General features: G+C 39.8%; 1 protein-coding gene across 1 annotated transcript in view; it reads right to left on the bottom strand.

Moving 5' to 3' along the window:
* CACHD1 (cache domain containing 1) overlaps positions 1 to 12,400 on the bottom strand; it is a 200,450-nt gene that overhangs the window by 22,581 nt on the left and 165,469 nt on the right. Inside the window, exons 13-16 of the mRNA XM_035717022.2 lie at positions 10,005 to 10,173; positions 5,387 to 5,529; positions 4,540 to 4,721; positions 3,583 to 3,693 (exon numbers count right to left, since the gene is read on the bottom strand). Coding sequence (XP_035572915.2) covers positions 3,583 to 3,693; positions 4,540 to 4,721; positions 5,387 to 5,529; positions 10,005 to 10,173 — 605 coding nt within the window. The remainder of the gene's footprint in view (positions 1 to 3,582; positions 3,694 to 4,539; positions 4,722 to 5,386; positions 5,530 to 10,004; positions 10,174 to 12,400) is intronic.

Below are 12,400 nucleotides of genomic sequence, written 5' to 3' on the forward strand. Positions count from 1 at the left end.
CAGTCGAAAGAAGTTTATAAAGCTCTCTTACTTGTCCAGGAAAGAGTGAGGAGTCTAAACAGCAGGCACCATTATGATAATATTTACTGAGTGTTCACAATTTATGGGTGCTCTGGTGGGCATTTGAATACGTCATTTCAATTATTTCTCACAAAAACTTTATGAGGCATTATCATTTCCAGAAAACTGAAGCTTGGAAACATTAAGTATTTGGCCAAAGTCACACAGTGAATAACTAGTGGAAACAATGGAATAAGCCTCAGTCTTCAACTTCAGAGCATATGCTATTTTTTTTTTTTTAAGATTTTTTATTTATTCATTTGAGAGAGCAAACGTGACCAGGGAGAAGGGGTGGGGGAGAGACTAAGGGAAAAGCAGACATCCCCTTCCACCCCTCCAGAGTGGGGAGCCCGACACAGGACTGGATCCCAGGACCCCAGGATCAGGACCTAAGCCGAACATAGACACTTAACCGACTGAGCCACCTAGGTGCCTCCAGAGCATACGCTCCTAACCAGTATGTTATACTGTCTCCTTAGAGATGCAGGACATTCAAAAGTTTCCAAGCCATTTTACATGACCTAATCAATTTCCTATGACAATGTCAGGAAGGAATTACAGTTCTCATTTTATAAATGGAAAATCAGGATTAGAATGGCTAAACGACTTGCAATTCTGGCTCCTTTTACAATACTGTAGCTGACTCAGTGAAAAATACGACTCAGGTTTTTCTGGTGCAAGTTAATTTTGTTTCTAAACTTCCCCTGTATGACTGCCATCTGCTCCAATGTGATCAACATACTGAAGGAAAAGCATGCATATTGCCCATGTAAGTCTAGCATTCATATTTTCACCTGAATTTAAAAAATGTACAGTTACCATAGCAACTCATAAAGAATACCACAGAAAAATCAAACCAAGTCTACATTCCAAGGTACAAAGGACCATGCTGTTCGCACCACTTCTGTGAGATTTTCACTGCCAAAGACTCATCTGACCAGTTCCTTAATCACTGACCATACTTCATCATCTCCGCTAGCATTATCATCCTCCAAACAATGCATTTAGATCCTCAGGCTATGAATAATGCTTGTGGAAGTGTCCCAACACAGTTACTAGGATAAGTGAATGCTGGGTTAGAAAAGCCTCTCCCCAAGCTATCAGCTATCACTTCTGAAAACGAAGGCTGAATGAGAGTGCCTCATAATCAGCTGAACACTAGCTTAAGGTCTCTTTCCTGACCTATTAAAATGCCAGAAGTTTAAGGCCGAAATAGCATGACATCAGAAGTATTTGTCTCTTATTTGGGACTCAACATTGTCAAGTACAATGCTAAGCACTTCATATGCATCATCTGTAATTCTCATTATATCAGTTCAACACAGGCATTGTCTCCTGTTTCATAAATGAGGCTTTAAGAACTCAAGGCACATAGTAATAATACAAGTATTTACAACATTTATCGAGCCCTTCCCGTGTGCCAAGCACCATTCTGAGATTCACATATATTATTTAACATAATCCCTTATTATTTGAGATGGGCCTTAATACCTCTCTTTCATAGGTGAGGGAACCAAGGCAAAAGGGAACTTGTTTACAGTCATAGAAGCAGGAGATGGCAGATAGACTTTTTCAGAGTAGAATCACATCTTAGGAGGAGGTGAGGTTCTCAGGTTGGCACATGAGACCAATCACTGGTGATCACTTGAAAAAAGTACCTTTGTGCAGCCCATTAAAGCTACAGTTGCTTTGGCTGACAATTAGAAGTGGAATTTGACTTGCATATGCTGAATGAAAAATACACAGTTTTAAGTAATAAAAGCATGCTCAGCTAAGGAAAATGTTCAAATGATCAAGTCCATGGGACTGCATATTGATCAAAGCAAGAGCAGATACTTATTCCTGGAATACTCTCTCATTGAGTGGCTGGTGGACAGAATCCAGGATTAAAGCGGCTATTTTCACTCTTGTTAAAGTCAAATAGCTAAACTTGTATAGGTTAAACATACTGTTAAAAGCAGCCAAATAAGGGAATTTAACTGAAGTTTTCTCTAATTTGAAATCCTGCCTATTTTTTTCATCGTGCTTCATTTGGGCTGACACCATAAATATTTAAAAATCAGCTAAACAAAGGTTCTTCTACCCATCCAAATTTTAATAAAAACATGTACACAACTGTAAAAGGCATTGAAAATTTGCACCGCCTATGGCAAACCCCCCCCCCCCCCCCCGCTGCCACACAGACAAGGAGCGCTGTACAGATAGAAGGACAAGATAATAGCACTTGATAACAAGTGGCAGATAAGACACACAGGCAGTCATTCTATTCTTGCCACCCCTACCCCCAATATCTGAAGCCCAGTGCCGGCCCATTGTCACTGTCATCAAAGATCAAGGTGACTACCAGTCTCCTCAAAGAAACTACCTTTGTTTACTTTTTCTCAACTGATTAGAATACATGGGAGAGATGTCAAGTCTATTTAGACAATAAGTGTATACCTGACAGATGGTCTGTTAATGAAAGCACTGAAAAGTCCTGTTCTAAATGAGTATCTACTTGTTTATATGTGACAGAGCCAAACAGATACCATGCCCTGCAAAGCAATCACTATTTGGCTGGCGGCAGGGCCCTGCTTTCCAAGGAGACACAGGTCATGATATTGAAATTCCGACACAGTACTGCTTCCCAATTCTTGCTCCCAATGAACTTGTGTTAGAATTCTCCTGAATGTCAATCATTTGATATATAATGAGCACCAGTGAAAAGCATAAAGTTAAGCAAGAAAAATCTGTCTCCCATAAATTTTAAGGCATCATTACAGGTATCAGTCAAAATATGAGCTTTCTAGGTTGCCAGGGAAAAACATCTATTTGTATAATGAAGGGATTAAAACAACATGTGTGACTTGCCTTTCTACCCAACATTTCACTACCATTTGTAGCTTAAATACTGAAACCTCAGAGGCCTGAAATATAAAGCACCCGAAATATATTTACAGTGATACTGACATTTAATAGCATTCTTGGACAATCAATTTTCAAAATGTCTTTTTACTTTTCAAGAGACAGTATAAGGACAAAGTGACAATAGCAACAAACTCCTCTATCATTCTAAAATGTTAGGCCAAAATAAAAGAAGTAATAACATTAGGGTCTCAATACTTTTTTTCTTCACTACAAATGTTCCTCTGCTTAGGAAAATGTTCTCTGGCAATAATTGTCAGGCTCTGGTTGGGATTTCTTCCTCTGGTTAAAACTGGTATTTCTACAAACTACTCTACTGAATCTAATGTCTATTGTTCTTTGTAAGCATCTTCTTCCTAAGAAGAGGGCTAAAAGCTTTTCATTGGCTCAATCACATGATAACCTTGTGAGGTAGATATTATTCCCATTTTATAGATGACACGTGGAAGCCCAGGGAATGCAAGATGATACAGCTAGAGAAGATATTCAGACTCCAGATGGCCTCCCATCAAATGTCATGCTTTTGCCATTAATCCTTAGTTGTCTACCAGACTTTCAAATTTTCAGAATATCCTTGATGTGTTTATAAAAGGACTAAGAAATTAATTTAAGTATTACCTGGATGAATGGATTGTGTGACTGATGGTTACTACATAGCCAGCTCCTCCAACATCTAAGTAAGGGCCAGTCAAAGAAATCAAACCTGGATTAGCCACTGCATGGAGATACCTAACGGAGACAAGAGAAAGTCACATTATTTTAAGGTCTGAAAAATGATCTGTAAGTGTCAAAAGTGAGCTTGTAGCTCTAAAAAGTATTATAAAGTGTGCCTATGTTACCCTGGAGTTCAAAGGAATTCTATCTTTTATCTCTGACTGTAGCAACACAAGAGGTCAAGAAAATCTGAAATTCTTTTGTAGGAGATGGTCAGCTCAGTATATATTTGAGCTTTTAATAAGCTCTATAGTGTGGATGTTTTAGAGCCTAATATAAAAAGAAAGTAATAAATGAAGTAGAAACAATACAATTTGGCCCATGAAACTGCCCTCTGGATTGGTACAGACAGTACAAATCTAAGCAGCACAAGTCCAGAAATCTGGTTTTTAGGACCCAGTTGCCTTCCCTGCTATACCACCTGACTAGCTTTTGTTTTTGAAAACCTGAGTAAAAATAAAGCCAAGAGGTAAAAAGAAAAAAAAAAGGATTTATACTTATTTTTCATAGGTCATAGATGGGTTATAATTTGATGCCATCATGGGTAGGGATGTTAAATATCCCCACTAAGGGCACAGTGCATGCAACAGAGGACTCAAACAAAATGCTAGGAATTGAAATGGCCAAGTATAAAGCATTTCAGTCTCAAAATTTCAATGAAGAGATAAAAACATTGTGGACAGAGGAAAACCACAAAGCTGTTATTACTGCATTAAAAAAACCAGATTCAAAAATATGTTTTCACGGCCATGGAAGTATCTTCTTTATTGTGACTGCCTGAAGTTGCTTTATTGTATTGTACTTATCATGTCTCTCCATGATTTGGGGGAACCTTTGATAATGGAAGCCCCTAAAACTCACCATTGTCTCCTCGTGGGATCAAATGCTTTGTCCATGAGGGAACCAGGATAAATTCTAAGGACGCCATTGGGCGTTGCTATGTAACGGCGGACAATGTACGTGTTCAGGCTACTCATTTCCATTTGTGTCATCCATTCATCTGTGACGTGGCTGGTGGCCATTACTTCATTCCTGACAGAGAACTGGGAAACAAAGGAAGACATAGCAGGGATCCTTTAAGACTCACATGAAAAGAGAGTGGGCTGCTGGCAAGCTCTCTTGCAGAGAAGCCAAGCCCAATTACTTCTTAAAAATCTTTCCACAGCAGATGGATACAGCCAAACTTGGTGAAAACAAAAGCTTACTGAAACATAGTCAGTGGATGTATGATTTACTCAATTGTTCATCCTAGTGAGGCTGTCAGCATTTAAGAGGAAAGATCCTATAGCAACACACACACACACACACACACACACACACACACACACACACACCAGCTAAATCTCTGCTCCTTAAACTTTACCATGTTTATCTCAACAGACCATAGGGGCACTTACTTCTTTCCCCTGGGAAAAACGGGTCTGGGAAAGTTCCACAGATCTCTCTAAATCATAACCCCCCTACCTAGAAAACCCCTAGTGTATCTAAGGCCTGAAAGAGATTCTTCATCTGGCCCACAGGACTTCTTAATCCGTCAGAAGGGTCATCGCCAACCAGCCTCCTGGGGGCCACACATTGCCTTCCTGGCTCTCCAGCTGAGAGGCACAGATCCAGAGCTGGGCTTCCCACTTCAAAGGTTCACTGACAGCACCCCCTCCCAGGCCTGTGGAAGGATACACCAGAAGTGGGGCCCCAGGCCAGCACTCACTTTGAGCCCCGGGTTAGCAATGAGGCGGGTGTTGTCACTGAGATAGGCTGTGTAGTGTTCCACCATGCGCTTTGTCTCTGGCTGGCTGAGGTGTTCGTAGGGGGAGGAAAAGCTGCCAGCAGACAGCATGACAGTTGGACTTTCTGAAAGAGAAGCAAACAAAGCAGGCCTGGGAACACTGAGACTTCATCTCAGGCCCAAACAAAAGCATCACTAAGGCTCTGCCAATCTGTTAGCCATGGTGACTTAAAGTCTTCCGTGAGGAAAGAACTCAACACCAGAAGGAGCGAAGAAGGAAAAAAACTCTCATTTTCTCCCTTCAAGGAGTTTACAGTCGGGAGCGAACCACAAGAGATATGTACAAATAAATACAAGTGCCCAAAATTGCAAATGCTCAAAATATCTTAGATCTACATATAATATTTTACACTTAGTAGGATTAAGGAGGCGACATTCGACATACAGCCACAGTGGGTTGAATCTGGGCTCCACCATTTCCTGGCCATGCGATGTTGGGGAAAGTTGTAAAATAGGCAATGCTTTTGTCCTCTGCAAAGTAGGAAATTGTAGCACCAACTTACAGAGTTACGGTGAGAATTCAATCGGTTAGTTTACATAAAGCCAATGGGTTAATAAATGTAAAGCATGTAGAATAGTGTTTAGCACATGACAAATGATTTGTGGGTGTTAACTACTATTGTTCATATTGGTATTCATATTTCAAAAGACGGAAAAATGGTATAGTGCAGACAATGCAAAAATAAATTTCTTATAAACAGGGATAGCCAAACTTGGCATAAACAAAAGTTTCTAGAAATAGAGTACTGTATATATAATTGCTGATCCTAAGAGGAAAACCCCATTCTCAAAGACCGAAATCCTCCCAATGAATTACATGATGAAACAAAACACTACATTTCTGTCTGTGACATTTCCTACTATTCCATTTTATAGTTTGAGAACCTTTAGGGGAGCACTGTCCACTGTTCTGTGTCTAATCTCAGTTAAGTGTATAGGTCATTTTCCATTCTTTTAGTTCTCACTTACAGTGTCTTGTTTCCTTATGGCCTGGCTATCTCTGACTGTGCAGGATACATTGTACTATTATTTTTTTTTATTGTACTTAAAAACAAATTTGTAGGGATTCCTGGGTGGCTCTGTGGTTGGGCGCCTGCCTTCGGCCCAGGGCGTGATCCTGGAGTCTCAGGATCGAGTACCGCACCAGGCTCCCTGCACAGAGCCTGCTTCTCTCTCTGCCTGTGTCTCTGCCTCTCTCTGTGTATCTCTCATGAATAAATAAATAAAATCAAAAAAACAACAACAAATTTGTAGAAAGAGCTGAGTCCTAACAGGACACAGGCGTATCCAGGAAGGACTGTTATTTGGTTCTATCAGGCACCAAACCCCAGGATGAGGCAGGGTGGTAAGGTGGAGACAGTTTTCAAAAAGCCAATGGGATGCAGGACCTAAGTACTACCCTGTGGGACTTGATATTCAGTGAGTCGTGACTAGTGACTATGAGCTTCCTTAGACCACTCAGGTGACCCGAATCCCAAGTCAAGGGCTTCTGTGGCTTCAATTCATGTCTGCCCTAAAGATGTAGTTCTGCTAAAGCATGCCTGTGTGGCAGGTGAAAGGGAGGGTTTTCACTTGTTAGTCCCACCTCTTGGGGGCCTTGGATTTGATTTCTTCCTCTCCTCCCAGCCCTAAGAACCTACTACCTAAAGAATAGTTTAATTTCCCAGTTGTTTCTTCTGGATTGGTGAATGGGTACATCACAAATGTGGCTTTAAATACTGGCTTTCTTCTCTGGGTTCTTATATTTTCCTAGACTTCTGTCCAATTCCTAGCTATCATGTTAGTTCTTTGATACTTTTCAGAAAGGTTCCCCTCCCCCCCCAACTTTCTATCCATTTTCAGGTGTCCTCAGTAGAATAGGTCAGAATTATGTAGTCTGCCATTATCAGAAGAAAGTGCTTCCAGTGATGTTATGTCTGATTTAATTCTCCTGATACCACATGGGATGGCTGGGGAGATTAGTATTATATTCCTATCAAGGACAAGAAAACCAGAAGCTTAAGACTTCAGCTTTCTAGCAGCGTGCTGTGGCCTAGGCTCCTGGGGCCTTCTGGGCACAGATGCACCAGAGAGAGGGTAGACTGTCCCTCTCAAAGAGCCTAGAACTGGTTGGAGAGACTAGAAATGTTTAAAAAGAGGAAAACAACAAAATAAGAATAATCCAATAATATTAAAAATGTCAAAAGGCAACCCATAATCCTTCAGGGAGGAAGGATTAGGCCCACAAAGGAATAGGCCCAGAGGTTAAGTGGAGAGACACTTTAGGAGTGGGATTTTCTTGTAGTGACAGAGACTGGGCATTTGAGGAGAGGCTGCTGCAAGGATTTGGACTAAGAGAAAACAACCAAGACACAGGTCTTTGTATCTAGAGGGTAGACACATTAAATTACACACATATAAGAATACTGAACTGCACTGGATGATGCACAATTAAATTTCCCTGTGTACCAAGAAAGACAATATCCCTCCTCCAGCCCTCTTGATGGGGGTTCCGACATGGATTTAACACGTCACCTCAAAATCCCATCAATGAACTTGAATGGAAGTCACTTATTTGCCATTATCTCTCTTCTTTTTCATTCCTTTTTCATTACAATTGAAGTATCTTGCTTTGTTTTCATTACCAATGATTACTAAACTGCCCTTTATGACTTCAACATGTTGTTCTGAGAAGGTTCTACTGCCAAGGTGAAGTTGGGTGGTACAGTGGAAAGATGGCTCAGGGAAAGCCAAATAATGGCCTATGGTTGGTCTGTGTGATCTAGAATTAGTCCATCAGTTCTATGTAAAGTGGACTTAATTCTACATTCTGTGAGTATCTCTATGAGGCAGTATTGTCCAACTGGAATACGATGCAATACTCAAGTGTCATATAAAAATCTTCCAAGAGCCACATTCAATAAAAACAGGTTAAACTAATTTTCCTGGTATATTTTTTGAAATTCAATATATCCAAAACATTACTTTAACAAGTTGCCAATATAAAAAATTAAGTATTTTACATTTATAGTAAATCTCAACTTGAACCAGCACATTTCAAGTGCTCAACAGCCATGTGTCTAGAGGCTACCGTTACTGAAACAGTGTAGCTAGAAGGGATTGTGCAAAGGAAATTGAAAAAATCTAAGCTTCAGCTTTTCTCTCATTCAGCAATATTACCGCACTTCACAGTCTCAAATTTCAAAACAATGACCTATCTTTATCAGTACTTGTGTTGAGCCTGTCCCACAGCATGTAAGAAAATTGTGCATATCTTGGCTATCCAGTGATCATTTCTTAAAAATGTGAATTAAAGGGCATACATGTGCTTTTGTATAAAAGAAAAAGACAGAACCTCAAAACTTAAATCAACTGTAAAAGCCAACCATTTTTGACTGACATCTCTGGCCTTCCTCAAGTTGTCTACACTATTGGAACGTGCCATAAAGGAGACTATTCAGTCTGGTCTGCTCTTCTGATCTCATAACCAGACAGAAATGCTATAGGATGGAACTTAAAAGATGGAATCTGGACACAAGTACTCTCATGTGGAATCTAGACACTGGTGACTTCCATCTTAATCCTCTTCCCACTTGTGCTCCCCTCTACTCGGTTTGCCCATTCTCTAACAAGTCTTGGTCTCAGTGAAAAAGAGTGCCTGTTTTACAGTCCTAATAGTACTACAGAAGTGACTAGCATGTGCCTGGCACATGGGGGCATGCAATAAAAGAGGTGCACAAGTCACATTTCAGCCTTGCTACTTTCCGTGTTACCTTGGGGGAAATTGGTGTTTCTGGTAAATCTAACTGTCCTCCATCTCGAATAGGTCAAGTCAAACGATGAATGCAAAATATGAGCTACCTACAAATGTAAATTCCCTTTTCCTGCCTTTGAATTATTTGCCTATTTCCTAAGCTCTTTTTGAAGACAGGGGCCTGTGGTAGACACAGATACGCCATATGGGCATGCTACCCTTGGATCTCCTTTACTATTTTTCCACCTTTTACCCTAGAGCCCCTTATATCCGTATTTCTGTGCTTGCTTCTAAAGGGTCATACCGGTGACTCTGATGGATTGTCTTGGGGCTACTAAAACCTCTTTGCCTAGCATTAGCAGAAGGCTGAAAGATACAAAGGAACATGAAAGTCCAGCTCCCTTTCTTGAGACTGAGCAGACTCTGTGGTGTAATTTATACTCCAAAGCCCTACCTTGACAGGATTCGGCTGAGGCTGGAACTTCACCTAAAATCAGACTCTTGCTTGCTTTCTCCTCCCCTTTGCTATATTGTTTCCCTCATTTCTTCCCTAGTTTCTTCTTAGAGCCCATCCTTAATAAATCCACACACAAATCCTGATCTCATTTTCGGCTGGAACGCAGGATCCAAGGCAAGGCCTCAAATTGTGCTCACATCTGTATGCCCAAACTGGCACTGCTGACATTCAATATGTTTTTTTGGGGCAGAGGGAGGGGTCTGGTTTTATCATTTAATTCAAAACTGATATTCACAGGGAGTTGCTATGAGTAAGCCCACAAAGGAAGCTGAAAAGTGCAAGGGCTTTACCTAGAGTGGCCAGCTGTTTGAAGTGAAGACAAGCACTAGGCTGGCCCAGGAGGTCCAGCCGGTGGTATAGCAGCTTGCTGCTGGGGACAGTGTTGAGGTTCTTCAGTTGTTTGACAGGTATTTCCGGTTGTATCACCACAATACAGAGAATAAAGGAAGTGTCCTGTACCTGGAAAAATCAATAAAACATTTCTAACACAGAAAATAAAGGTTTCTAGGGATAGTGACTTTGCCTACATTATTTTATACTATCTCTGTCTCTAACCCCCACTAAAAAATATCTGATGAGTGAATGAAAGCCATGAGGATGGGGTGAGAGAACCTATCTCTGGCAAAAGATGACATTTTCTATTCTCCTTTCTGATTGAGGGAAATTAATGTATGTAACAGAAAATTATGGAACTAATAAAGGGATTAGAAAGTAGTCCCTTTGGAACAGCCACCCTATGCCTCTTTTGCTTCTTTAGGCTAACAAATCCAAGCTGGAATACGGCATATGAATACAGCACTTACTTCTGTTTGGGTCTGAAATGCATTTTAAAATATAGAGTTGGTTTGGCAATGAGTATTCTGAGAACTGACTATCTCGAAAGCCAATTATGAATCTACATATGCAGCTCATATAAAATCTGTTTTATTCATGTATTCCTGACTAATGCTTTCTCCTTGGCTGGTTAGAGATGAGCAGGATTCTCAGACTCATGAAAAGTATAAATCCCATGGCTCCCTCACAAAGCCTGCCTGACTTGTCATTTCAGACCAGAGTAGGCAAGTATGCTGTAGCTTAGCCTAATTTATTAAGCTCATATGTACAAATAGGAATACTTCCAAATTCATTTTGCTCTTTGAAATAGAAGCTTAAATAAAGTTAGTGAGAAGAATGGCCACCAAAGAATTAAAAAAAAAAAAAAAAAAAAGCAGTCTACTTAATTCTAGCTCCTTAACTTAAAAATACAAGATAGCCAAACTTCTGTAAGTCCATTATATAAGGAGGTGGGCGGAATCTATTTAAAAGATGGTTGGTCAATAAATGGAAAGTGTGATAACCAGCTAAGTTAAAAATAAAGGACAGTGAGAACTAAAGCAGCCCAAAGGATTTACTTCATGATCAAGGAGAAATTTTTAAGTAGGCAGGTTAGAGTTAAGTGTAATTTAGGGTTTATGAAGATGGTTGCACAATCTTTTTGAACACAAGAGAAATTTGCATCTCCCTGGGATTGCTTTCAAGTACTGCTGCCAAGGATATTCAGTTAGATTAGCAAATTTAATTCTCTTCCCCCCATCTGCCTCCTCCTCCATTATAAAATGATAGTGTCCCATAGTGTCATTTACTATTACTCTCTCCCTATCTCACACAGTCACCCTTTGTTTCCTTCATTCTATGTTCCAAGGAACCAAAAGACAAAAACTTCACCAGAATGACCAGAAAAAATTGTAGAATAAGGTCTATTCTGCAAGAGAAAAATTAAAAGTTACCCTAAGCATCTAAAAGCAACACTTTAGAGATAGTTCCTAGCTAGAAAGGAAAATGGATTTCAATACAGGTGCTTCTATCATGTTCTTAGGTGAAAAAAGAGTCAGTGCATTAAGGAACCAGAATATTTCTAGAAGGGCTCTCCATGATTGGGGAGTGTTTTGGGTTTTTTCCCCCCACTGATTGCCCATGGGATTCATATTTTGAAGTGAGCCATGCCTGTGTCACACAGGAACACTGTAATACCTTCTGAAGTCAATCCTTTTTTCTGTCTCAGCATGCAGCCTCCTCAAATGCTCAAAGATGGACTTGGGCTGCACAGTGACAGAGTAGTAATCTCTTAACACTGCTAACATAATCTCTCACATTCTATTTAAATTAATTCAGTGACATAATCTATCAGTATCTGCTATATCTATGGATGCTAAGCAGTTTAAATAATCATTTTCAACATAGACTGAATGTATTTGAATTACATTTAGCAGAGGAATCCATTTTATTCCTGAAGACAAGAGGAATAGTTCCCCCCCCGCCCAAGTAACAAAAAAGAACTTAATATTATTTGTTTATATTGCTGGGTTCCCAGGCAAGGAAGGCTAACTTCTATTTATTATTTATATAATTTTTCACTTAATAGTGATGTTCTTGACAATTTTGGAACTCTGAGAAAGCTAACACTTCTACCTGAAGCGATTACATGATTATATCCATTTGGCTACACAGAGTGGCCAGAATTTATTGATATCACTGAAGAAAATCTTAAGAATACTTCTTTCCAAAATGTTAATATTGAGTTTATTCACAGTGCAAAAAGGTCTTAAGAATGCTTACATCTCCTTCTTTCTATTTTTTAATTTTATTTGCTTAAAGACTTTATTTCTAAGTCATCTCCACACATGGTGCTAGAACTCACAATCCTGAT

The sequence above is a fragment of the Canis lupus genome, chromosome 5 (genome assembly GCF_003254725.2).
Source record: "Canis lupus dingo isolate Sandy chromosome 5, ASM325472v2, whole genome shotgun sequence".
Classification (NCBI taxonomy): Eukaryota; Metazoa; Chordata; class Mammalia; order Carnivora; family Canidae; genus Canis; species Canis lupus.